The sequence below is a fragment of the Dysidea avara genome, chromosome 3 (assembly GCF_963678975.1).
Source record: "Dysidea avara chromosome 3, odDysAvar1.4, whole genome shotgun sequence".
Classification (NCBI taxonomy): domain Eukaryota; kingdom Metazoa; phylum Porifera; class Demospongiae; order Dictyoceratida; family Dysideidae; genus Dysidea; species Dysidea avara.
Window position 1 is genome coordinate 16,933,205 of NC_089274.1, and position 23,311 is coordinate 16,956,515.

General features: G+C 39.3%; 5 protein-coding genes across 6 annotated transcripts in view; 2 read left to right on the plus strand and 3 right to left on the minus strand.

The window, feature by feature from the left end:
* The window catches only part of LOC136249766 (ATP-dependent RNA helicase DDX54-like), a 10,426-nt gene extending 1,689 nt beyond the window's left edge, over positions 1-8,737 (minus strand). The window contains exons 1-19 of the mRNA XM_066041875.1: positions 8,596-8,737; positions 8,471-8,541; positions 8,307-8,423; positions 7,467-7,538; positions 7,260-7,309; positions 7,124-7,165; positions 6,969-7,064; positions 6,544-6,606; positions 6,428-6,486; positions 6,321-6,382; positions 6,238-6,274; positions 6,087-6,181; positions 4,791-4,848; positions 4,674-4,741; positions 4,537-4,621; positions 4,426-4,484; positions 4,300-4,378; positions 3,354-3,439; positions 14-140 (exon numbers count right to left, since the gene is read on the minus strand). Coding sequence (XP_065897947.1) covers positions 14-140; positions 3,354-3,439; positions 4,300-4,378; positions 4,426-4,484; positions 4,537-4,621; positions 4,674-4,741; positions 4,791-4,848; positions 6,087-6,181; positions 6,238-6,274; positions 6,321-6,382; positions 6,428-6,486; positions 6,544-6,606; positions 6,969-7,064; positions 7,124-7,165; positions 7,260-7,309; positions 7,467-7,538; positions 8,307-8,423; positions 8,471-8,541; positions 8,596-8,641 — 1,372 coding nt within the window. The 5' untranslated portion in view covers positions 8,642-8,737. The remainder of the gene's footprint in view (positions 1-13; positions 141-3,353; positions 3,440-4,299; positions 4,379-4,425; positions 4,485-4,536; positions 4,622-4,673; positions 4,742-4,790; positions 4,849-6,086; positions 6,182-6,237; positions 6,275-6,320; positions 6,383-6,427; positions 6,487-6,543; positions 6,607-6,968; positions 7,065-7,123; positions 7,166-7,259; positions 7,310-7,466; positions 7,539-8,306; positions 8,424-8,470; positions 8,542-8,595) is intronic.
* LOC136249771 (kelch-like protein 3) lies at positions 8,718-12,478 on the plus strand. Its single transcript, XM_066041886.1, has 4 exons — positions 8,718-8,793; positions 8,873-9,948; positions 11,339-11,542; positions 11,595-12,478. The coding sequence occupies exons 2-4, from the start codon at positions 8,889-8,891 to the stop codon at positions 12,164-12,166; spliced, it is 1,836 nt and encodes a 611-aa protein (XP_065897958.1). The 5' UTR covers positions 8,718-8,793; positions 8,873-8,888; the 3' UTR covers positions 12,167-12,478.
* On the minus strand, positions 12,445-15,012 carry LOC136249772 (aspartyl/asparaginyl beta-hydroxylase-like). The gene is made up of 6 exons (XM_066041887.1): positions 14,859-15,012; positions 13,705-14,807; positions 13,358-13,527; positions 13,127-13,310; positions 12,948-13,078; positions 12,445-12,656 (listed from the first exon to the last, which is right to left on the minus strand). Exons 1-6 carry the CDS (start codon positions 14,941-14,943, stop codon positions 12,503-12,505), a joined length of 1,827 nt encoding a protein of 608 aa, XP_065897959.1. The 5' UTR covers positions 14,944-15,012; the 3' UTR covers positions 12,445-12,502.
* On the plus strand, positions 14,973-20,000 carry LOC136249779 (protein cereblon-like). 2 transcript variants are annotated; one of them, XM_066041898.1, is made up of 12 exons: positions 14,973-15,127; positions 15,179-15,291; positions 15,352-15,495; positions 15,540-15,604; positions 16,268-16,465; positions 18,328-18,514; positions 18,609-18,671; positions 18,723-18,813; positions 18,910-19,022; positions 19,082-19,146; positions 19,374-19,505; positions 19,673-20,000. In XM_066041898.1, the coding sequence occupies exons 1-12, from the start codon at positions 15,022-15,024 to the stop codon at positions 19,809-19,811; spliced, it is 1,416 nt and encodes a 471-aa protein (XP_065897970.1). In that variant the 5' UTR covers positions 14,973-15,021; the 3' UTR covers positions 19,812-20,000. The 2 variants fall into 2 exon arrangements, with proteins under 2 accessions (XP_065897970.1, XP_065897971.1); XM_066041899.1 differs by lacking the exon at positions 14,973-15,127 and having other exon boundaries at positions 15,176-15,291; positions 15,572-15,604.
* The window catches only part of LOC136249780 (myelin expression factor 2-like), a 6,159-nt gene continuing 2,728 nt past the window's right edge, over positions 19,881-23,311 (minus strand). Inside the window, exons 8-11 of the mRNA XM_066041900.1 lie at positions 21,576-21,880; positions 20,770-20,821; positions 20,345-20,449; positions 19,881-20,056 (exon numbers count right to left, since the gene is read on the minus strand). Of these exons, the coding sequence (XP_065897972.1) occupies positions 19,992-20,056; positions 20,345-20,449; positions 20,770-20,821; positions 21,576-21,880 (527 nt within the window). The 3' untranslated portion in view covers positions 19,881-19,991. The remainder of the gene's footprint in view (positions 20,057-20,344; positions 20,450-20,769; positions 20,822-21,575; positions 21,881-23,311) is intronic.

Genomic DNA, 23,311 nt, shown 5'->3' on the forward strand with positions numbered 1-23,311 from the left:
CTAGAATACTGACTCAAAGAGGGGTGTGGTAACAGTGTCACCGGAAAATCTTTTGTTCGTCTTATTGCATCATTTGATGGTGCCACACGTGACTTGATGTAGTGTTTGTGAGCGTTGTCTGCCACTTGCTTAGCTGAAGCCTAAATCAGTATGAGTAACACTATAATAGCTATTACAATACTCATTTAATGTGAAATTAAGCAATACATTTTTCCACCACCTGACCACTACAGTTACATCAACACACCAGCACACTGATAGTGCACAGTGAAACAGTTTCTGTATCATTAGATACTCAAATTTGATTGTTGGTGTGTGTAGATTCCCCTCTCTCCCTCCACAGGTAGAAATCTCAGTTGATGCTCATTGACAAGTCAAGAAAGAATTTTAAATTCAAGCAGACATAAAAGTCAGCACAAGCTTGAAGCCAGAGATGTGCAACCCACAAAATTAACACCTACTGTACATGGTAGTGTAAAAGAAATGGACACAAAGAAGATCAAAGGTATAGCTGCTGTGGTAGGTGAAAAGGCACATATTGGACCTAAGTTCATGGAATTGTACAGTGAAGAAATCAAGTCTGTAGCATTAAATTATACTTGGCTGAAGGCATCAGTTAGTTAGTGATTCTGTTAAACGAAAACAAAATGTCAAGCAGATCCCAAAACTATGGCCTCACTGATGAGATCACCTCACAATCATCTCTATTAATAAATACAAGTGAAAGATTTTTTTTTGTAGTGAAACTGTTACTGTTATGCTCATGTACTCTGACCAGTAACCACCAAGGTGCATACACTTTTTGGAGATAAAACACACACCCTGGGTACAAAGTGACAAAGTTTGACAATTAACCAATGAACAATTTCAGCCAGAGTTTCACAAACAAAGCCAGCTACCATTTCAATGCAGCATCTAGATGTCATCTATGCATGCACTGATGGTATTTTACACTTCTGACGATTAAGTTTCTTCTCAAACACTTATAGTCAACGGGACCTTGCTGTGTATGAACTGTTAACCTCTCAGGGGACAACAAGTTCAAAGGTGTTCAAAGGTGGACCACAATCTAGCCATTGAGTTGTGACACATATAGAGGATACGTATATTCTGGTGTGGAGAAAACTCAGCAATAATAATTATGGGCATCGCAAAACTTTGGTGGTAAAACAGCACGTGATATGTTCCAAGTAAATATTTAATAGGGAGATAATAGACCCAGGCACATGACATAATGTTGCCATGTGTAATTGACACCAATGTGTTTAGCAATTGTTTTCCAACACTTTCAAATGGATTTACAGATAAAGTAGCATTTGGTACTTAACTATGAAGGCTGCACATTGAGTTGAGTTTTCTTTGACACACCTCACAAATCAGAGATGTTTGATGGCATGTGACTACTCTTGTTTCCTTGTTAAATCTGCCATTTTCTTAGATTGGTACACAAACTGTTATATATATAGCCAAGAGGACTAGCAAATACTCTGTAAAGTCAGGAAACCAACTATATATCTTCAGTTGAGACAACTTGATTCTTCTATTGGATTAACTGCCATGATATAAGTAGTAACTAAATTACTACTGGCTTCTAATGGTCACGCCGGTTGGCTCTAAGAGGATATATACATTACCTAGGGCCACTCAGGAAACAAACAATATGGCCTCAATTAAACAGGTGGTCTCAATAATGAGGTCATGAAGTGCAGCTTAGCTACATGCTTGGGGCCTACCTAGTATGGCCACTATACTTACAAATAGTATATTAATTTAAATATGAAGTAGGGACCCAAGCAATAAAAAGTAGTGAAACAAGAGATGAATGATGGTATTAGCTACAACATATCTCAGTGGGAACATTCCTACATTGGCATGTGTTGTAACAATAATTTTGTTCAATGCCAAAGTAGGGATTTTCCCACTGAGCTATGCTGTAATACCATCATTCATCTCTTGTTTCACTACTTTTTATTGCTTGGATCCCTACTTCATTTTTAAGTTAATGTACTAGTTTGTTTGGTTTTATTGTTATAGCATACAGCTATACAAGTGTGACTGTTCTATTAGGGTGACTGCTGTATTAGATTATCTCGAGTCAGCCTTTGGGTGTGTGTCGCTGTATTTCATATTTTCATCGTGCTATCAATATAATAAGGGGATGTGTCATCGTGATCAAGTAAATAGATTGTTAAGAGATGCGGTCTCAGTGCTCAATCATTATTAATCAACCAAGATCAGAGTGGTATTGAACCTATTGTGAAGTTACAGGTACCTACTGAGTGTAAGCACTTAAATAAGTTTGAGATGTTGAAATGTGCTGCTCAAGGAAGGTGTTGATAGGGAAAATTAATGCCTCAATAATTATATGGTTTCATTGCATGAAGAATAACGAGACCATCCTATAAAAGAAAAGACAAGGCGCAGAGGGCACACACTTGTCAGAACCCCAAAAGGCACATCCCACCGGTGAGTTTGTTATTGTGGTATAAAATGGTGGCCGTGCACTGCTTCATTTGGCCTCTAGCCTTGCGACTGTGGTCAGGCAGGCAGGCAGGCAGGCAGGCAGGCAGGCAGGCAGGCAGGCAGGCAGGCAGGCAGGCAGGCAGGCAGGCAGGCAGGCAGGCAGGCAGGCAGGCAGGCAGGCAGGCAGGCAGGCAGGCAGGCAGGCAGGCAGGCAGGCAGGCAGGCAGGCAGGCAGGCAGGCAGGCAGGCAGGCAGGCAGGCAGGCAGGCAGGCAGGCAGGGAGACGAAAATTCAAGTTTCGATGATTTAAAAAAAAATTCTATATCTGATAGCCTGTAAGTGTTTTCTTGTTTTTAATTTGATGTTAGCTGGACTAACATTATTCTGTAAAGGTGATTTTTGTCGCATAAGATGTTTCTAGGATGGTTTTTTAAAGGCGGCATTTTAGGAAGCACATGTCATTTCTTGGGGGATCCCTACTTAAACAGTACTACTGTACTGGTCATGACATAAAAAACAAACACTGTATATTTTTGCCACACTAATTCTAACTCTGTTTATAGAGATGAAGTGCTAGCAGAAAGGAATAACAACAGCAACCAATCTTAGAATCTGGAATTTCTTTATTGATGATTAGACTAATGTTCTAACTGTTTGACTACTGCTGACTGAGCCAGCCTCACTACCAATACACTCCCCATACACTCACTCATGCCCACATTCATACATGCAAGCAAGTAAGCACACACGCGCACACTACAAACACGCACACATACACACACACGCACACACATCATACATACAAATATTACATGGTATACAAGACAAATTACATTTCATACTAGCAAATCGCACAACTAAATGTGAGTATACAACTACTTTCTTCTCACCAGATCAAAAGATGTGGTATGCACACTTCGTACAAACTCCTCCTGGTCATCGATGACTGACTGAGGTACACCACCTACCACACCATCTGAAGGAGAACACAGGATGGAGAAATAACCATAGGAGAGGATGTTACTGTAGATGTAAAGTTCTGCAGACTAGACCCACTCAATACATGACCTAATTTTAGTAAGCAGTGCAGGAAATACAGCACTACACAGCGGAAATAAATTGATATGTATAGATGCCATCGAGAAAATAATCTACAGGCACTTACACAAACCATCATAGGTTGCTGATACAACAGCAGACGGAGTGGAATTTTGGCTTAGTGTGTTCACCATGAATTTGTGAAACTACCAAGGTATAGTTTTTCCCAATGTATGCTTTTGTGTTTGAGAAGGAATGCAAATTTACTGAAGAAAAATTGTTGGTAAATTCTTTCGTTACAGCAACGTAACCAAACGTCTGTACATGTAACTCATTAACCCTCCCATGTATAGAAATGAAAAATAAGAAAGTTTGTACTCCCTGTGACCAAGCGAACATGATGATGCCCAGGATTTATTCACTGGAGTGTTAATTCACTAATCAGTGAGGCAATAAAAACTTGAGATTTTTTTCTGAAACTTGTTTTTTACCCATTGTTTTTAAATGCGTTATATTACAAAAGTACTATTAATGGTTTTCTAAAATTCGGTCACATATGTGGAGAAGCCAGGGAATTTTGATCAAAGAATTGAAATCATAGAAATACAGGGCATCATACAGTATGTACATTAGTAGTTTAATTTACAGACCTCAATTACTAAGTACAATGTACATATTGATTGTTCTTAAAAGTCTGTTAAAGATTGTGTAGTATTCCTTCCAAGAGTTTACATTTAATTGCAAACATCTGTGTGTGTGTGTGTGTGTGTGCGTGCGTGCGTGTGTGTGTGTGCATACCTTCATCAACACTTGAAAATTCTGTAGTATTTTTTATTTCTCTGTTCAAGAACAAGTGCAGATCAAGTAGATGTGCTACCTGTAGAGCATTATGATGTCCAAATGAGCACAAGAGGTACAATTCACCTCATCATTAGCCACCATGGAGTATGCCACACCACTCCTACCAGCACGAGCAACCCTACCTGTTGGATTAGGGGCACATAAACAACAGCCCAAAGTACATTAATAACATACCGACTCTGTGAACAAACAATTTTGGGGTAGCTGGGAAATTGTAATTTATAACATTATCTAGAAGTGGAATATCAATGCCTCTAGCCTGATGTAATGTAACCATAGGAACTACAGAGTATCATGTGAGCAAGTCTTACCGCTACATCGGTGACAATCAACAGTCCTGCCTCTTTGTTGACAAATTTTGTGACGTTAATCTTACGTGCTGTAGAACATATACAATTTAAAAGTTACAGACCCACATTGTGACAAACCTGCTTGATCCAATGAGCTGTAGATGTATGAACAGTTGACACCAGCAGCAGTACACAGCTATGTCAAAATTACCAGTAAAACATTCTAATAGAACGTTACACCTCAAGTGGTTACGCTAGGTGTGAAAAGTCAGTACTCTCATGTGTTCACTTCCCAAAAAGTTTCAACACATGCACCACACAAATAATATAACAACTATGTCATGAGGTAGGTTATTCCAATCATTAATGGCTCTCAGTAAAAAATGAAGATCTCACTCTTGTAGATGATTGTTAATACATGGGAACTGGTCTATGTGTCATGTTCTGGGATTGTATCAAAGCACTTTTAGTTGGAACAATAAACAGTTCCAGTACTGAAAGAGCAGAAATATCAATGTTGAGAAATGTGGGCTCAGAGAGGAAAAATCCAGATCAGGTAATAAAATCAATATTAAGGTTCTGGGATACTGTAAACCCCACATGTACACTATCAATCATTTTTCATGATTAGGGGTTTGATTTTCCTTAATGCATTGTTATCAAATATTTATGCATTCTTAACTTCTCATTAATTGACATGGGATTCAAATGTTGTTATGGAAACATGAGTTGTCCCCATGCCAATTAGTAAAAACTATGAACCAAAAATCAGACCAATGAAGAACCATGAGAACTTACTAACAATTCTAAGGTTTGAAGAACATCACTTGTGAGGGACTGACAAGAGGATTTGTGAATAATGTGTATAGTTGCTGAAATATGACTGCAATATGGCCTAAAGCAAGACACTGTGATCACAAAATTAATTTTAAAATTGATATCACAAGTACTAGAAACATTGTTTCTAACAAATGGCTCCATCAGGACCTAGAAAAGAAGCCAAACTAGTAGTCTGTTTATACCAGTCCTGATTTTTGGTTCAGGAAAATATCGCCATTAGTCAGCAAAACTACGTATGTGCTTGCAAGTGTGCCAGTTGCTAAGTGTGTTGTATCTATGTTATCTTGTACTGTTACATGTGTTATCTTGTACCTTGTAACTGTGTCCAGTCAGCAAGCTATGATTTTCCCAACAATTTAAGCCTGCTATCAGCTGATACACAACACAACACAACACCAAGCCCGCCTTAATTACATAATAAAATTTTTGTTTGACAGTCGCTCAGTATCCAGTAACCTTAAGGGTCGTACTGTTCTTTTCTGACACCTACTACTATACTATATATATTGACTTATTTCAAAATACCCTAATAGAGCAATCACATACTAAAGCAGTGGTTGTTATATTAGAGAGTTTTATGACACACATTCTTACCAGGTTCAGATACTCCACATGATGTTTGGTCTCAGTGAACAAAACAGTCTGGTGACCTTCAGGGATCACATGATGAAGAATGTGCAGCAGAAGAGCTGGAAAATAGTTCCTTAAAAACCAATAACAAAAAATATATTACAGTCCATAGTACCTGGCTTATCATCTTCTCTTACAGTGAAGAAAGACAACTAAAATGACAAAGGTACAAAAAGACATATTTTAATCTGTATTTACCTTTAACTGGTCACTCAGTTTTGACTCCACATCCAGTCTCACCAGAGTTGGGTTCGAAAGACCTAACAAAGCGTATATACTCACTGCATAAACAGAATGTCACTAACCAGCTTGAGCAAATTCCACAAGTTTCTTAGGAAGAGTTGCAGAGAAGAGTAATGTCTGTCTGTACAGGAATAGCTAGGATAGCACACCACACAGCACCTACTGGAGGTAACATTACCTGTTTTCTGGTAAACGACTTAAGATTTCTTTCAACTGCTCCAAAAACCCGAGTTCAAAAAGCCTGCAATGCCAGAAAAGTGGAACATTAAAATGTAAGTACAAAATTAATCACTTAAATTTTAAAGTAGAAAAATATGGAATTGGACACTTTATTTCACTGGGTGAAACGTCACAGCTAGTGGCATCATACTCTGGTAATACAGCCCTCCCCCCATCCTTGCATAAACCATACTACTACTACACAAACCTGTGGTGTCCCATGTTGAAAGCTATACCAGTGTAACAATAACAATTATCATAGTCCCCACAGTATCCTTCTTAGACATAAAACTTTGATTTCAGGGTCCAACCACAAATTGCAAAGGTGTGACAGCATCACACAACCAGTTCTGACGGATGTGCAAACAGACAAAAATCACTTACCGATCAGCTTCATCAAATACTACATACTCAACTGATGATAATTTCAAATCCATCTCTACAACAAGGTGGAGGAAACGACCTGGGGTAGCTATGATGCTGCAGCAAAAAAAGAGGAGTGGCTGCTGCAAAACATTATGAGGATGTGGGTAGCTCACATGTCAGGATTGTTGTGTATGGCTGAGAAATGATCCTCCATACTAAGCCAAGCAGAGATTAACAGTCAAGAGAAATTCAACAAGATAAAACAGATCAAGAAGACATCGAAGCACATCTATTTTAAAACTTACTGACCTGTCACCTCCTAAAATCAACACACTCCTTAAGTCTGTAAATTTTCCAAGCTGAAATTAGACCAACAGTATTATATAGTTGAGCACTAAATTTAGAAAATTCAAATAGGTATCAGCACATAACTTTTACAAAATATGCCTTTGCTTTAACAAGTAACTAATTTTACTTCTCGTTACCAGAAATCCCTGCTCTCAACTAATGCCATACCTCTTTGGTGAATTTCATTGTCTGTGCTGCTAGTTCCCTAGTTGGTGACAATACTAGTGCTCTTGCTCCAGCCTGCAGTGGGGGAGAATTGTGAGTCACAGTTACTGTATAGCAGTCAAATGAACAGCTTGTCACAAAAACCTTATTTATTGACAAACCACAATCATTGCGCTAGTGAATAAAGAAAGTTCTTTACTGTACTTCAGAAAGAATTTTGGCGGGGAGTTATGAATACACATAATACTCATTTTAATGTATTCATAATATTATTGAACATGAATATAATACCATCTACAGTGGAACATGTTAGCAGTCACCTGTATAGAAAGGCCACTTCTCAAAAATGGCCAACATTTAGATTCCATAAATGAGAAGAGTTTATACTCACATGCCTAAATTATGAGCCCAGCCTGAAATTCCATCAAATGTTTTCATTGACTACTCCATGAATAACATTCAAATTATAGCAATCCATTAATTAAGTGTACTCAAAAGGAGATTTTCAGTCAAGACATGAGATTAGCTAAGCTATCACCTGCCCCTCTGGACAGTAAATAGTTTAAAGATAAATACTTTCAACATTGAATTTTCCAGATTTATGGTACATATATTGTTGGAAGTGTTTTGTAAAACTTTTAAAATACTGGTGAACATAAATAACCATGGCATTGTTATACACACGTGCTCACACACATGCGCGCATACAAGCTCCAACAGCCACTGTACTACAATCTGCGACTGCAGTCAAAGATGGACAAAATCGATTTTCGACCATTGGTACTCGTCAAAAATTTGTCTTGACCACTGACGTGGTTCACAAACTATACACTTCATACATACCACAACAGAATGACACTTCAATTTCTCTAATAAGGGGATCAAGAATGCTGCTGTCTTCCCGGAGCCAGTCCGCGCCATAGCAACAACATCTTTGCCCTCAATGATCAGCGGAATACACTACACAAAGCAAACATTAACCCCATACGTTGTATGTGTGAGTACACCTTTCTCTGTATCGGAGTAGGTAAGCGATATCCCTTCTTCATGACACCCTTGTATACTTGAGTTGTCAATCCTACACAGAATAAACTTATAATATTCCCCCTGTATGTACCGTATGGCTACTTACCAAAGGATTGAAATCCACCGCCAGCTTTCTTCTTGCTAGCTGGCATAGCTAGAAAACGTCCCTTTCGAAAGGATGCCACGTGTTTGACTTTATCTATTTACTTTATTTCATATTAATTGTGGAGAGTTCGAAATACATGTTTACTAATTTAAGTCCAGACGGGTGGGACCGCACATGAGACGGGACTCGTCCATTCCAGTAAGTGTTTTATTTATACTCCGCCGCTGCGTATTTCTGTTGTAATAGTTTCATCTTGTGTGATTTTCTGTGTTTTAAGGTGATGCGACCCTGTTATGATTAATATCAAGTCAAGGCGCCATCAAAGGAAAAGGAAACAAGTTTACAACTGCGAGTTTAGTGAAGGAGCCAGTTCTTCCAGTAAAAGATATCGACATTTGGTTGTACCTGGTATGGCTAGTAACACTGTGTCCGAGCGAGGAAGCGGCAGTGATGGGACTACTTTCAAAGTGGATGCGCACGTGCAAAATTGTTTCCTTGTTATGGACGAACTGCGAAAGGAGGGAGCATTATGTGATATTGTGTTTCGTGTAAAAGGACAAGAATTCCGTGCCCATCGGGTCGTGGTGGCAAGCTGCAGCCCGTACCTGCGTGCCATGTTCACGTGTGGCATGAAAGAGAGCAATCAACAAGAAATTGAACTGAAAGAAATTGAACCATATGCTATGGAGGCCATTTTGACCTTTGCCTATACTGGTGAAATTGTAGTGAACACTGATAATGTTGAAACACTGCTGCCAGCTTCCAGCATGCTTCAGTTGGAAGATCTTAAACTAGCTTGCTGTAATTTCTTAGAGAACAACATGGAACCAACCAATTGTCTTGGTATAATGCATTTTGCTGATGTGCATGGCTGCCCTGACCTCATCAAGCATGCGACTGAGTATGCCTGCCTAAATTTTTTTGATGTCATGAAGAGTGAAGAGTTTCTACAGTTGTCCTTTGAACACATACGTGCACTTTTAGTCAGCGATAATCTACATGTTAAGAGTGAACAAAATGTGTTTGATGCATACCTCGACTGGATCAAGCACAACTTTGAAGAACGCAAATGCCACATCATGGAATTGTTGGACACAATACGTATTCCATTCATTGACGATGACTATCTGAAAGAGAAGTTGGAAAATGAGCAATTGATTAGGAGCAATAATGAATGTTACCAGCTGCTTCGCGGGTACCTTATGGGTCGAAGCTCCTCACAAGGTCACTACTTTATAAAGCCGCGTACTCCTAAGGAAGCCATCTATGTTGTTGGAGGTCGTAACAGACATAAGTGCTTGAATACAGCTGAGAAGTATGACTACATGAAGAACAAATGGGTAGAGCTACCGAGTGAGTGTATATTGTGTATATGCTAGTATAGTATGGAGTGTATATGTGACCGTCTCAGCGAAAACCTGTCTAGTTTGCACAAGCATGCATTTTGAGAAAAACAAAATAAAATAAAAATTTGGTGAAATTATGCATGTCACAAAGAAAATTTTATGCAAGGTTTAATTGAGCTATTACTCAGGAAAGGAAGTCTTGAATCGATTAAACCTATACACCATCTTATTCACGGAGTTAGAAAATCTTAGTTTCATTTCTGTAGCCCCAATGGTTTGCATATCACGTGCGTTTGTTTACAATGCGGTGGACGTAAACAAAATTGTCACCGTTTATTTGACAAAACCGCCTTCATACGCCTATGTGCAAGTGACTGCAAGGATAAATCTATACCTTGGTTGATATTCCAATCCACGGTGGACATTGTAAGCCAAATTCCAACTTTGTAGACTAATCCAAACGGAAGTTATGGCTTTAAATGTATATTTTTAGTATAGTTACTGTACAAATCGATTTCCTTGTTCTTCCTACTGTCTAGCCCTGTAATTCCAAAACTACTCACCATAATTGACTGAAACTTTGGTAACTATTCCTTGGACAATGCAGATAATGCTGAGAAAATAAAAATCAGAGGTTGTGCGAACTAGACGGGTTTTCGCTGAGATGGTCACATATAGCAACCACTGAAAGTACAAGTCAGGTTGAAAAAATCCAGGACAACTCAAAGTGTTAAAACTGTTGACCATAGCCCTCACATTGTTTTGGTCCATGCACTGCAAAGCAGCTTTCCTAGCTAAGAAGCCCTACGTTATCCATACTTCTGAATGGTCATCAACACTGCGGCACCATATTTGGCTGTGCACTTGCAGACTTACCAATTAGGGGTATAATACCTGCCAACCTATGTGTGTGCTAATTCTAATGTGATATTGTACTACTGTGAATACATCCATCCCAATGTATGTATTGTGTAACCTCATGCCTTTATTGTTACTGATGTAAACAATCTAATGTGGCCACATTCCACGATTAGTGGACTGAACAGATAGCTGTGAGGTGTACATCGTTACTGATGTTTGAGGGGACTGGTGTAAAGTGTTTGTATATGGTGACTTTCCTACCTGTAGTAGTTGTCAAGTTTTTTAAATGTGCCACCTTCAATACTGACTTTAATATTCTCAGACAGACACAGAATTCCCAGACATTCCAACAGGAACCCATTAACTTTACAAGTCCACTGTACTCGTGGCACTTGATACAGATGATCTTCACTGCCATATACAAGCATAGGTGTTTGTTTCCTTAAATAGTCTTCTGGCATGTAAAGCTGTATGTATATCAAGCCCCATAAGGCTTTTAAGTTAAATAACTGATCTTTCCACTTCTATCCCTATAGACATGGAGCAAGTCAGGACGGCTGTGGGACTAGGGTCACTAGATGGCAAGTTGTATGCAGTTGGTGGCGAGTGTGAAGCAACTGGTCATGAGGGAACACTTTATTTAAAGAGTGTTGAATGTTTTGATCCAAGGGTGAACAGCTGGTGTAGAATACCGGACATGCAGTACGCCCGCTCCTTTGCAGCTATAGCAAGTTTCAATGGTGAGTGTTGTAAGAATTAGGTGTGTGTACTGTAAAATAAAACATTTTCCAGGTTGTCTTTATGTCATTGGTGGAGAGACTACTAACCACTGCTATAGTACAGTAGAGTGCTATAATCCCAAGAACAATGAATGGAGTGCACTCCCTGATATGCACTTTGCTCGATCTGGTGCTGGGGCTGGTGTAATGGACGGAAAGTTGTACGTCGTGGGTGGACAGGATCGGTTTACAGCTCACTATGCCAGTGTGGAGTGTTACAACCCTGTGGATGACACGTGGCTACCTTGTGCTGAAATGAACTTTGCCCGATCTGGTGTAGCTGTTGCTGTTCTAGGTAAATACCTGTATGCCATCGGAGGAAGGAACCGTGGAGAACAAACATACTACAACAAAGTTGAGCGTTATTCTCCAACTGAAGATAAATGGGAGGTCATATCTCCACTGCTTCACTCACGGGCGTGGCCTGCAGCTGCTGCCTTCTGCCATTGTATTTATGTTGCCGGTGGTTATGATGGACAAAATCGTCTCAACACTGTGGAACAGTATAACCCTGAAACAGACAAGTGGACGAACATGGCAGAAATGAAAGAGAATCGTGCTGGATGTGGCTTATCAGTAGCGTAATGCTGTCAACCCACAACTTGCTTCTGTACCTTTTACAACCATTCGATGATTTTTAAATTTGTTCTTGCTTAGACTTATTAATGAACAGACAATTTTATTTATTGTTTACAACCCATTGCCGTGCAAAAAAATATTATAAGACAGTTTTTTTTGTTTGCTTTTATGTTGTAACTGGTGACTATTTGCATCACAAATCACTTGAGGTCACTAATAAACTTTTATAGCACATCTGTAAGTACTGCTAAACCTTTCCTAGTTACTATTGTATTGCATTCACATTAATTTTGCTAAATTATAAATAGTGAAATTTAATTTGTACTAGAACAAAATAAAGTATTAAATGGGAGTTAATGATTTACGTTTCTCTGAAGAAAGATCCGGATGCCAAACATCCACTGATAGAAGTACTAGTAAACTATCTTCACCTTTATGCCACATGGAGTATTCAAAGGAATCATCGAATATCAAAACCTTCCCTTCTTGCCAATTCCTACAAATTTAAGAATTTAAATAGCACAAATTTTCAGCAATGAGAGAAAAACACTTATTTCAATAAATTGTGAGGATAAAATTTTTTGCAGACATATATATACCTCAAAAAATTTGTATGGAAACAATATCACGTCACTTAATTAATAATTACACTCAATCTAGTTGTAATAAGACAATTTTAGGAAATGGGTCATACTCTGGGTAAATGAAGTTGGTTCTATGGGGCTGTAGTACTAATTTACATGGGCCCCCAAAGGTGGTCCTATTAATTTTCAACATGTACACTCACCTTGTTTCATCAGCCACTCTTATCCTGCTGTTACTAGGGACCACCAGACCAAGATGGAGTCGTAGATGTGTGTTGCTAGGTGCTACAGCTGGCCATGTCACTGTGCCAGGAACCATAGCTACCAACTCAGCCTATATTACATAACAATGATATAAGACGGATCACATGCAATTGTATACCTGGCATCTCCTGCATGTAGCTGATGCAGAAATTGACTTAATCAGACCACAAGTTTCGGGTAACATGCTACATCCACTGTTATCGGGTTTGCCATTTGAATAGAGTAGTAGTCTGCGTAGTTCCCCTGTCTCACATAATCCCTTAACAACATGTTGTAGCTGATTGATAACTCCTAATGCCTCACTGTAAAATGAATTCCTAAATAACTGAAACACCAAGGTATTACTTACAGTTTAATAGTCTCCCAGCGTCCCTCCAGCAACTTGATGGTGTTCTGGTAACTGGTATCCCCTGGCAACCACCATGGCTGACCGTGTAGGCCTGGTTCATTATTTATTGACCGTTGCCATGGTGACAAGAAATGTCCCAGTGACACACCCTCAGCATAAAGCACACGTGCCTGAAAGAATAAGAGCCCACAATTAACACAGAACTTTGTATGGCAGATATGATTATGTTAATTCTATTCACAAATAGAAGCCATGAAGGATGAATCATGAAGTTCACACAATTTTGGACTGGTCAGAGGAAGTGGTAGTTCCAATACATTACAAGGATTGTATAAGTGTTCACTTACCTCTTCACTTCTGCCAAGCCTGGTCAAACACTCTCCACCATGATGGAAAAACTGTGCCAACTTGCGGATCTCTTCATCTTTCTTTAACCCATCCAATAGCAGTGGTAAAGCTTCTTCAAATTTTCCCTCCAATTTTAACAACAACCCTATATGTGCTTTTGAAAATAAATCATCTGGCCACTTGGTGACAGCAACTTTGAAATACTCCAATGCCTTTGTGTTCTTTCCAGCTGCAATATAAGTCAAGGCAACTTTTCTAGTGTACAACTGATTATCAGGAAAGTGATGAGCCAACTCAGCCCATGCCTTTACACTAGTTTGGAGTTTGCCACGGAATGATGCTCGGTCAGCAAGCCTCAGTAGTGCTTCACGCCGGACATCCTTAGGAGTTATAACATTATCAATACCAACACTATAATAGGCATCGATACATAAATCCAGATACTTATTGCTATGTTTCAGCTCAGCATATTTGCACAAAGTCTGTGCCTTGCCGTACATACCACGTGGACTTTGTGGAAACCTGGTTAAGATTTCTTCGAAAGCCTCCAGTGCCTGTTTAAATTTCTTCCGACGAATAGCTTTCTCACCAGTCAATATTTCAATGATGAATGGCCGGTCTGGGTCAGCTGGTTCAATTGGCCACTGTAGTACAGGTATATTAGTAAGGTCAACAGTGGTCTTGTTAATGTACTTGTCCTTCCTACGTGGTACAATACGCTCACCCTCTGCTTGTGACTTTTTCGAGGGTTCCTTTTTACTGGAATTTTCACTAGACTTTTTATTGCTTTTCTTCTTGTCTTCTTTCGCAGGCTTCTTACCACTTGACTTTACTTCTTTACTAGCAGGTGGCTTGGTGGTTTTCTTAATATTAACTTTGTCAGTTTCCTTGAGTTTGTTATTAGCTTTCTTGGCCACGCTATCAGTCACATTGCTATTAGCGGCCCTTGATTCATGCTGCTCTCTCGTAGCCACACGACCATTGTATACCACGTAACAGGCGAGGACAACCATCGCAATAGATAGTATTAAAAATGTTAACAGCCATCTGACTGTGCTTGGTCCTTCACTAGGTACACCTGGTCTCAGTTTCCTCTTTTTACCTACACACACGATGGGAAGGAGTAAAATATTAGACAACTTACATGCACTACCTGTGTGAACTACGCCATTTGCAGCAGCAGGTTTTACTTCTTCTGCTTTACTATCAGCTTTTCTCTTAGATGGACGACTAGCCATTCCAACTCCGGAAGTAGACTATTTAGGAACGTGTTGTTTTTAAATTTACACGATAGTCGGTAAATTTTTTTCCTGTCGATGGCGTTCTTTTTCCGTAGATTTCGCGCAAATGATGACGCTAACGAGGACGAAGGCGATGAAGATGAAGACGAGGCGTTGCTAGCAGATACTAGCGATTCATCAGGTAATCTTGAACCATCTATTTGCAAGTTTTTAAGTAGGTCACGTGATGCAGGTTCAGATCAAGAAGAGCAACAAGCAGACACTCAAAATAGTACACCCAACAATCACGTGACAGAAACACACCCACAGGGCATATATGATGTTACGCTTCCTGCTCGTCATCTGGTAAGCTCAGTAATTCTCTGGGTGTGGAGAATATACACATACTTGTTTCTATGGTTACAGTATCTAGGAGAACTTGATGAAGATAACAGCAGTCAGAGGACGGTTCACCACGACAATGACACTCCATGCCTACCCCTCCTTTACCTCCGAGATACTATTGTATTCCCAGGAGAAACCTTACCAATGCATGTCTTCAATTTACATGTGAGTGTATTACTTGAATCATGTTCTGAACCAAGTGATTTTAGTTGATCTCTCTGCTGCGTAATGCATTAACCAGCAACCAGCCTGTTGCTATATGCTCAGACCTTAGGTGAGTGATAGCCAAAAGTATGTGGCGATCTTGCCAGTCAGGCTAAAATTTTCTTTTCCATTTGGTTGGTTAGGAAAGACACTTGAATTATTAACAATAGCAATGTAGGCAGACACGTTCTTTTATTGAGTAGATAGACATGGTTGCTCGCATGACTTGGTAATTAGCCAGCAAAATCCTATATAACTGCACCAATGGGTAGTGGCATATCATAGTAGGGCTTTGGCCCACCAGAGGTGTTTGTATGTAAGGTTGAGATACTCTATCAAATAATCTAATAAAACAATCACAGTATTGAGCAGACTTGATGCATTGTGGCACTCTACGTAGTTAGAATATATAGGTGGGTTTTTGATTTGCCTTCTTATAATCGTAAAATTACCATCACTGCTGATGAGTAAATTGTTGATGCAGTCAAAAAAGTTGTGTGGACAGGAAAAAAAGCTGGCTAACCTCAAGTTTTCCACCTAATCAAATAGAAAATTAGTCTGGCTGGCCAACCAAACTGTATTGTATATAACATAAAAATTTTGTAAGGACAATTTTAGCTGATTAGGCTGTCATCTCTTGAATGGAGTCCTATGGTTTATGCCTTTATGGTTATTAGAGCTAAAATTGTCTTCATTATTGTGCAACATGTATGATATAAGTAAATTTCCTTAGGAATTTTGATGAAGATCCTGAACAGGCTCTCCGGCGGCCGAACCAAGAAGAACTGACAGTGCTGGGCACCACGGTGGATATCATGGGGTTCAGAGAACAGGAGCAGTCTGAAGGCTATCATCATGGGCCAGTGTTTATTGTGAGGTTTCTTGGTAGACAACGATTTAAACTGCTTGAGTGTTACAGGAAATTAAATGGGTAAATGTGTGTGTAGTATGCGTCTATCTGTTTGTGTGTGCGTGCGTGCGTGCATATTTGTATGTGTAATGCAGTGGCGGATCCAAGGGGGAGGCACAGGGGGCATGTCCCTCCCTCCCCTCCCAAACAATACATACCCTTAATAGAACAGTTAGTTAAATACTCTAATAGAACAGTCAGCACATATAACACTATTGAGAATCCTCCATAGCTACTGAGTATGAAAAACTAACATCTGCAGCACTATCCCATACATGGACATACCTAGCCTACTAAGGATATTTTGCAATTGAAGGTCTTGTGTATGCCATTCTTTAGGTCCACAATAACTACTATAGCTATAGCTAGCTGAGTTACTTATGACTGTCACTCATCCCTACACAACTCTTGATCAATGTAGTCCACTTAGAAAGCAGATATTTGTGCGTAAAACCACGCTACATCACATCAAAAATTTCAGCCCTGAAACATGAAATAGCTTTAACTTCTGGGGGGCTGTCCCCCCAGACCCCCTGCTCCGTATACCTATACCCTGGTGCATCCCCCATTATCAAACTGCCCCTGTAATGGGTAAGTTCCAATCAGGATGTTGGGTGCTTACACCTTCACCTGTGAGACATGTCCTCAGGGGTGCTGGTCCTGCCCCCCAGGAAGATTTGCCATCACTGACTGTTACACCCCTGTTCACGCTACTCACCTAACCCTGGGGACAGTGTGGCATGGCTTAGAACAATAAACTGCAGTGTGAAAATAGAGCAATGTTGAGTGAGGCCCCACCCGGTATGGTAGGCTGGTATATATGGGCTAGGATACAATTAATGTGAACACATTCCAGGACATGCATTTGCGCCACTTTAATTACATAATTATTATTGGAATTTCACGTGATTCTCAATATTTGTAATGCAAAACCAGCAAATGTTGAAGTTCACTGGGATATTTAGATTAGTGCTTCACATAAGCTTCCAGAAAATGCACTTTGTTTTGTTAGGCATGCAAAACTGATTTTTCTCCATTCACCAAGAAATCCGGAGGCTCCTACGAAACAAAGTATATAGCCTCAAAGTTTAGGCAAAATGCAATGTAAATATCTACTGAGCTCTATGTGAACCTCATTGTTGGCTGGTTTTGTACTATTGAGACTCATGTGATGGTAATATGCAATTAACCTGCTTACTCTTTGTACAATTTTAGTAGTTCATTATTGTACATTGTGTGTTTGATCTAGCTCATGATTAGGCCATCATTATTATATTGCTTGTTTCCCGTCAACCATTAGAACAAAAACTGATGCGGGCGGGAGGTGATTATTAATTATACACTTGACTTTTGTTATTTCAGTCTCTGACTGCTCTGTTAGAGTATCTTGATTTTGAAGGCTGCCAGGATGCACCCTGTTGACCAAGAGTGGAGGGACTTCCACCCTTCTGCTATGTTAATATGCACAGCTAATTCATTTACCTTAAAATTTGGCAACTCTGTGCCTCCTTCTAGCATGAAATAGAGCGTTCATGTGATCTATAATCAAAAATTTGGTGCGGGTACCTAAAATTTGATGCAGGCGGAGATGGGAAACAAGGAATTTAATAATGATGGCCTTATTTGGAGCACACAATATCCAGTCACATGTTGAGCAATAGTGTGAAAAAGAGCACTGACTTGAGTTCAATAACCCAGATTGACCTGTGTTAAAGTAATAGGGTGTACATGGTAGGCTCCTGGGTAGTGTACAGGTTTCTCATTCAACTGCGTAGGTGTGACTGTTTATATGGCAGCCAAAGGCTTTACTTTTGTGTTTGTATGTACAATCTGTATGCATGTGTTATGTACAGAAGATTACAATTTCCTCTTGTTCCACACAGCATGATGGAGGCCAAGGTAAAAATCCTCCCAGAACAGTTGCTACCTCCAAAGCCCCTTCACTTATTCACTTGTCCAGCACATTTAATGTCATCGGCCAATCAATCGCTAGCATTGCTACGCTCATGTGAGAATGAACTACAAACACTACCAGCTGAGAGATTAAAACATCTACAGAGAAATCTTAGTGTAAGGGAATAACTGCATGCAAATATCATGTCAAATATCATGCACACATTGCAAAGGAAATACCAGATTCACATATGCTGGTTTGTGTTTACAGCTGGTCAATGCCACTATGCCAGTTTGCCAGGCATCACTATGGAGTTTTAATCAAATTGATTTTGTGAGTAGAGGTGGTTGCCAGGTGGGGATTAATTGGAGTGTTTGTTAACAGCATAGACTAAGAGAACAAGTCAAGAAAGAACAACAGTTTAAAACATTTGCAGGAAAAGAGAACTCTGCAAAACTGCCAGAGGATGTAGTAAGTACGTGTCTTAATTTCCTCACTCGGTCTTATTTTGAAGGAAAAGTTATTTTTAAAATGAACTGTCTCAAAGAGCCATTCTGCTTTTGTTAATTAGGTCTGTCCTACTGGTTGTCACGACAACTACCAGCAGAGACCAGTTGCAAGTTGGAGTTGTTATCAATCAATTGTCCTACAAGGAGGATATTACGAGCATTACAAATATTACAGGTGGTGTCTCCTGTAGATTAATTTAAGTTTCATTTCAACTTATTTCTCATCACATGTAGTCCTATACTGATTTGTGTTGTCAAGTGTGTGGCAGAACTATTGCCAAGAAGGATGCTATTTTCAGGTGTGTAGTATCAAGAGTATGTTTTATATGGTGTGGAACCTATTGACAGTTTAAATGAAGGACACCATAGATTTTGGTGCAAAAGTTTTTACATCTGATAGAACAAATGCTTATTAAAAATGTGGGCTTAAAATCCTGTGTATGCCTTGTCCATTGTAGTGAGGTTACACTGTGTATGTGCTTTTGGCAACACCCCTTGTGTTGAGATCATGTCATGTGTTATGTAGCATGTCTGTGGAGGGACCACTGGCATTGTATGTCAACCCTGGGGGGTATGTGCACGACACACTCACTGTAATGGATGCATCACACTTGCGGACCATGGGAAGGTCATCCACAGAACATTCATGGTTTCCAGGGTGAGCAGATATTATGAATGTATGTATGTTATTCTTAATGTATAAGTTTTCAATAAATGGTAAATACTTCTTTTAAAATCATCTAGTCAATTATCTAGTTGTTGTATAATGACTGCAATTGCATTGAGATTTTTTTTTTGTGTGTGTGTGTGTGTGTGAATCTATAGGTATGCTTGGACTATAGTCAACTGCAGAAGATGTGGGGATCACAAAGGATGGTTGTTCGAAGCAACAAAGAGAGGACTAAAGCCACACAAATTTTATGGCCTGCGGAGACCATCTCTCCACTTTACACAGGGCACCTAACATGCTTAAAATTTAAAAGATTTCTTTAAAAAATTTTTATAACACCTAATTCAAAATTTTTTATCCACCTCAAATCATATTGTATTTGTTTGTAAGTGTCATAAATCAACAACAAAAATAAAGTGTTGTATAAGTGTGTGTACTATTGTCATGTAAGCTAACATAAGTGTACTGTTGTTGCTACTCGTATTTGTCCTCACTGATTTCAACTTCTCGACCTCCAAGATTCTTCCCATTATATTCACCTGTAAGAAACAAGATTCTCTAAGACCAGGAACACACAGAGAGAAAAAACAGTTTACCAAGACAGCAAAATTTTAAATAGCAAAACAGCAAATTATATCTTGTGATGGCAGTGAGGAGCCTGCATAATATGGATACATAGAGAGTTTCAACTTAGCTGAGGATATTTTCCTGGATCCTCAGCTAAGTGCATGGATTCTAATAGTGTTCATATTTTCAACACATTAACAGGTCTATCGGTTGTCTGACTTTTTAGTTTGTTTTGCAATCTACAGCTCTCTGATTCTTACTTATTGCCTGCTTGGCGAGGCTTCTGGAGGCAAACTCTACCACTCCAACTCCCTTTGATCGGCCATCAGTGTGCATCATTACTTCAGCAAAAGTGACTGGCCCAACTATATGGGTGGAAAATGTAATGATGGCAGAATAGTGTACTATACAGTAAGGTTTGGTGAAAGAACAGCAATAAAACTAATTTGCCATCTTCACCAAACGTTACAGTGTGTACCATAATTCATTTTAATTCCATGTACATTTCTGGGAAAAATTTAAATTTATTTTGCACTTTGGAATGCTTGGTGAAATTGGTCACTAATTGCCACAAATCTATGAAAAAACAAGGGATTGATTGTTAGTGAGAATGACATACAAGTATGAGATTTTCTTGATTTTACACTAAATAAAAATGTGAATTGTGTGTGTGACAGTTGCTTACTTGCTCGGTAGAAGAAGTTCTTCAGATGACGGGAAGTTGTAGACCATGGTAGCTATAGTACACCAATACAACACAACACACATCTAGTATGGCAACAGCCAAGCCACTACTGTTCAACTATTCTACTACACCATACAAATCCACACTTCAACATTCAAGAACACACAATAACGTTGTAAACAAAATGTTTCCAAGCCATCCTGGCCATAACAACTACTATTGTTTACACATCACTCTGCATCTTAAATAGCTTCAACAAACACTTCAATAATGTCAAACTCACAAGATGGTCAGCCATGGTACAATTATACAGTATATACATCAACCAAATTCTCTGATAAGTGTTTAACTCAAAAGTTTAGCAAGCTAGACAACTAAATCTCCACTGGTACTATCCATACCTTAAAAACACTGTTCAATAGATAGCAACTACACTAAGCACTGTTGGTTGTGAAGCTGAGAATACATTGAGATGAATACTAGTGTTTCTATTGAATGAAACTTGCTCTCTATCAGGTTACGGTGTAATACCGTTTAGTAGGGTTTATTTTGTGGGGGAAACAAATTTCACCATCCAAATTTTTGAGGGGTGGGGGATTTTTGGCTTTTCCATGATATTTTATGCTTGATTGAGCTATAAATTTTGAGGGGTAAAAGTTTAGTGGGTTGGAGCCAATCAATGAAAAACGTAAAAACATTTCCCCTTAGAAAAAACCCGCTATACAGTAGACACTTGTTTGAACCAATCAACTAAAAACATTGTGGAACAAAGGGTCATATTTTTGTACACCTGACACTGAGCTTACATTTCTAATGAACACCCTTCTACCACCACCACTTTCAGCAGGTTCTTCAAATCTCGGTGGAATTGGCTCTTCTATTCTCCACCCTCCCCTCTGTCTTTCGGACATCACCTGATCCAGCAGAGATGGCTCCCTGTCAAAGTCACCACCACCCATCATCCTTGATGGTGGCATATCATAATGCCTTGACAACAGCTCCTCCCTAGCAACAGGGGGAGGCAATGAAGAATGGTGGGCACCCATCGTCAAGGGATCAGGTGACAGCCTCCCCCTCTCAAATCTCTGACTGCCACTTCCACCCAACATGTCTGCAACAAATCCCCCCACCATTAGATAATCATGTACCAACAAATGCACTACACAGAGGTACACACAACACAAACATTGACTGCTAGTTTCGCATGCATAAATTAGCTCTGACAGGTACAGGATCAACTTGAACACAACATACAGTTCTCATAGAAGGTCGCTACCATAAATCTTATGATCTCAAAGAATCTAGTGAGCAAATTGCATACCATCCCAGAAGCTTCTGTCAGCTACCTAACACAACACATTGCTTTCATCTACAGTACAACACTGGCCACTATGCTTTCTTGCACAATCATACAATACAATGATCACAACAGGTGACTAATTACAGTTATCTGTATGTGAGCTCTGTCTCATGTTCTTCACCCATCATGATACTACCACATACACCACACTTTTACTCCTTCCAACAGCCTGCCCACCCTTATAGAAGCTATCTACTTAACCAGGGAACTTGCTTTTAGTGCAACACCTAAGACCCTCTAACGAAGATAATTTGATAAAACACCAAATTTCTTATGGGGATTGTAGCATGTGTACTTAGAAGCAGAGGCATGTAAAGTGTCTTTTGGAACCTTATTTTTGCTATTTGAAAACAATCAATACGAGTACAAAGCCTGCAGCTGCAACATGACAGCTTATTAAAAAGTTATATAAAACAAATTGTTTTAGTAAACAAGAAAATGCTATTCAAGAAAGTTTATGTACACTAGTATCGTGTACAAGATCATCCTGATGTGTATCACTTCTTTATCGAAGGCATCGTTTACCTATTGTCAAAGGTGTATAACAAAAGTTACTGAATAATGTTTTAATTGGTTACAGGTGGATACAAAATCACTGGAATATCTTCTAAAAACACTTAGTACATGTGCTACAAACCCCATAAGAAATTTGGTGCCTTTACCAGTTTCGTGGATAGGCGCTGGACTATTTAGGCCATGTGAGCAACTCCAACAAACTCACAAACCTATAATAGGAAATAACAGAGCCTGGGTCATCAACCTGGTCCAAATCCTCCTCCAGAGTGAACACATGATAGGTATCCTGCACCACAACATGGTGAGGGACAACACACAGACAGACAAACAGAACTCCAGTTACATGCTCAGGTTTAACCCTTTAACAGCCCAAGTCCAATATATTGCATGGGCTTGTATAAACCTTTATAACTCCGTATCCGAACACACTAGAAAGAATTCACTAACCCCATGATACTTGCTATGAAATTTCTGACAAAGTCATACCAAGCATTTTTTTTTTGTTCAAAGATTATCTCCATGGCTAGGCCACCAAAAGAAAGTAACTCTTCCAGTATCATCCGCCATTACCCACCACTTTGATTGGCCATATCTTGACAGTGCTTTGTCCCAACGCACTAAACTAAACGCCATTAGACTCTGCATATGGTGGCGATTCAATTGGTA

What these genes read in the sequence shown, in the direction of transcription:
- LOC136249771 (XM_066041886.1), top strand. Translation starts at nt 8,889, where the DNA reads ATGATTAATATCAAGTCAAGGCGCCATCAAAGGAAAAGGAAACAAGTT. An exon ending in CAAATGGGTAGAGCTACCGA is followed by an intron (nt 9,949 to 11,338) that starts GTGAGTGTATAT and finishes CTATCCCTATAG; the next exon opens with ACATGGAGCAAGTCAGGACG. An exon ending in AGCTATAGCAAGTTTCAATG is followed by an intron (nt 11,543 to 11,594) that starts GTGAGTGTTGTA and finishes AACATTTTCCAG; the next exon opens with GTTGTCTTTATGTCATTGGT.
- LOC136249772 (XM_066041887.1), bottom strand. Translation starts at nt 14,943, where the DNA reads ATGGCTAGTCGTCCATCTAAGAGAAAAGCTGATAGTAAAGCAGAAGAA. An exon ending in GGCTTGGCAGAAGTGAAGAG is followed by an intron (nt 13,528 to 13,704) that starts GTAAGTGAACAC and finishes TTATTCTTTCAG; the next exon opens with GCACGTGTGCTTTATGCTGA. An exon ending in CGCTGGGAGACTATTAAACT is followed by an intron (nt 13,311 to 13,357) that starts GTAAGTAATACC and finishes TTCATTTTACAG; the next exon opens with TGAGGCATTAGGAGTTATCA.
- LOC136249779 (XM_066041898.1), top strand. Translation starts at nt 15,022, where the DNA reads ATGGCGTTCTTTTTCCGTAGATTTCGCGCAAATGATGACGCTAACGAG. An exon ending in AGATACTAGCGATTCATCAG is followed by an intron (nt 15,128 to 15,178) that starts GTAATCTTGAAC and finishes CACGTGATGCAG; the next exon opens with GTTCAGATCAAGAAGAGCAA. An exon ending in TGTTACAGGAAATTAAATGG is followed by an intron (nt 16,466 to 18,327) that starts GTAAATGTGTGT and finishes TGTTCCACACAG; the next exon opens with CATGATGGAGGCCAAGGTAA.